Source organism: Eimeria mitis, genomic scaffold, assembly GCF_000499745.2.
Source record: "Eimeria mitis Houghton genomic scaffold, Emh_scaff2656, whole genome shotgun sequence".
NCBI lineage: Eukaryota > Apicomplexa > Conoidasida > Eucoccidiorida > Eimeriidae > Eimeria > Eimeria mitis.
The window spans coordinates 6553-7847 of record NW_013570999.1 but is presented as its reverse complement, the minus strand read 5'-3'; the positions used below and the strand labels follow the sequence as shown (position 1 = coordinate 7847).

Below are 1295 nucleotides of genomic sequence, written 5' to 3'. Positions count from 1 at the left end.
ATATATATATATATATATATAAAGACACACAGGCTCCTACGTTCTTAGCTGCTGCTGCTGCAGCAACGGCAACAGCAGCAGCAGCAGCAACAGAAACAGCAGCAGCAGCAACAGGAGCAGCAGCAACAACAGCAGCAGCAGCAACTGCAGCAAAACATCGACACACCTCAGAGCAGCTCGCTGAGCCACGGAAAGGGAAGGGAGAGAGGTGTATGTACACCCCGACTCTGTTGCTGCTGCTGCTGCTGCTGCTGCTGCTGCTGCAGCACATATGCTGCAGTGCTGCAGCCTCTCGCGCAGCAGCAGCAGCAACCTGAGAAACACAAAACAAAGCAACGCCAACGGGCGCAGCAGCAACAAGAGCAACGTACTGCAGCAGCAACAGCAGACAGAATCAGCAGCAGCAGCAGGCAGCAGCAGCAGGTAGCAGCAGCAGCAGCATCAGCAGATAGCAGCAGTAACAGCAACAGCAGCAACATCAGCAGCATCAACTGCAACAGGCAGCAGCATCAACAGCAGCAGGCAGCAGCATCAACAGCAGCAGGCAGCAGCATCAACAGCAGCAGGCAGCAGCAGCAGCAGCAGCAGCAGCAGCAGCAGCAGCAGCAGCACCTTGCTGCGTTCCATAGTTTAATGAGGGTCCTAGAGAACTGCTGCAGCTTCGATTCATCAACAGCAGCAAAACGCGAAGACACAGACACCGACAAAAGAGACAACCTGCATGCAGCAGCAGCAGCAGCAGCAGCAGCAGCAGCAGCAGCAGCAGCAGCAACAGCAGCAGCAGCAGCAGGAGCAAGAAGAAGACCAGTGGTACGTATACCCGCGTACAACCCTTCCATGTAATTTATCACCAGCAGCAGCAGCAGCAACAGCAGCAACAGCAGCAACAGCAGCAGCAACAGCAGCAGCAAGAAGACCAGTGGTCCTTTTACCTGAGTGCATCCGTTCCATATAATGTATCACCAGCAGCAACAGCAGCAACAGCAGCAGCAGCAGCAGCAGCAGCAGCAGCAGCAAGAAGAAGAAGAACAAGACCAGTGGTGTGTATACCTGAGTGCATCAGTTCCATAGGAAGTGGTCCATTGGTCTGTTTGGTGTTTAATGGTGTTTCCCTTTGATTTACTTAATTTATTTTTTTGTTTATCTACCAGCAACGGGTGCAGCAGCACAAGCTTATAGGGTTGCTGCTGCAGCAGCAACACAGACAGCAGCAGCTGCCTATACACCCAAAAAGGCAGTATATCGTGGCCAGTTACCACGCAAGAATAAGGATACAAAGAAGGAACAAACACACC

The 1295-nt window shown here is 52.4% G+C and overlaps 1 protein-coding gene across 1 annotated transcript in view; it reads right to left on the bottom strand.

Moving 5' to 3' along the window:
• Positions 1–167: 167 nt before the first annotated feature.
• EMH_0056920 (tRNA synthetase, putative) overlaps positions 168–1295 on the bottom strand; it is a gene marked incomplete at both ends in the record, with an annotated part of 5490 nt that continues 4362 nt past the window's right edge. Inside the window, one exon of the mRNA XM_013497411.1 lies at positions 168–313. Within this exon, the coding sequence (XP_013352865.1) occupies positions 168–313 (146 nt within the window). The remainder of the gene's footprint in view (positions 314–1295) is intronic.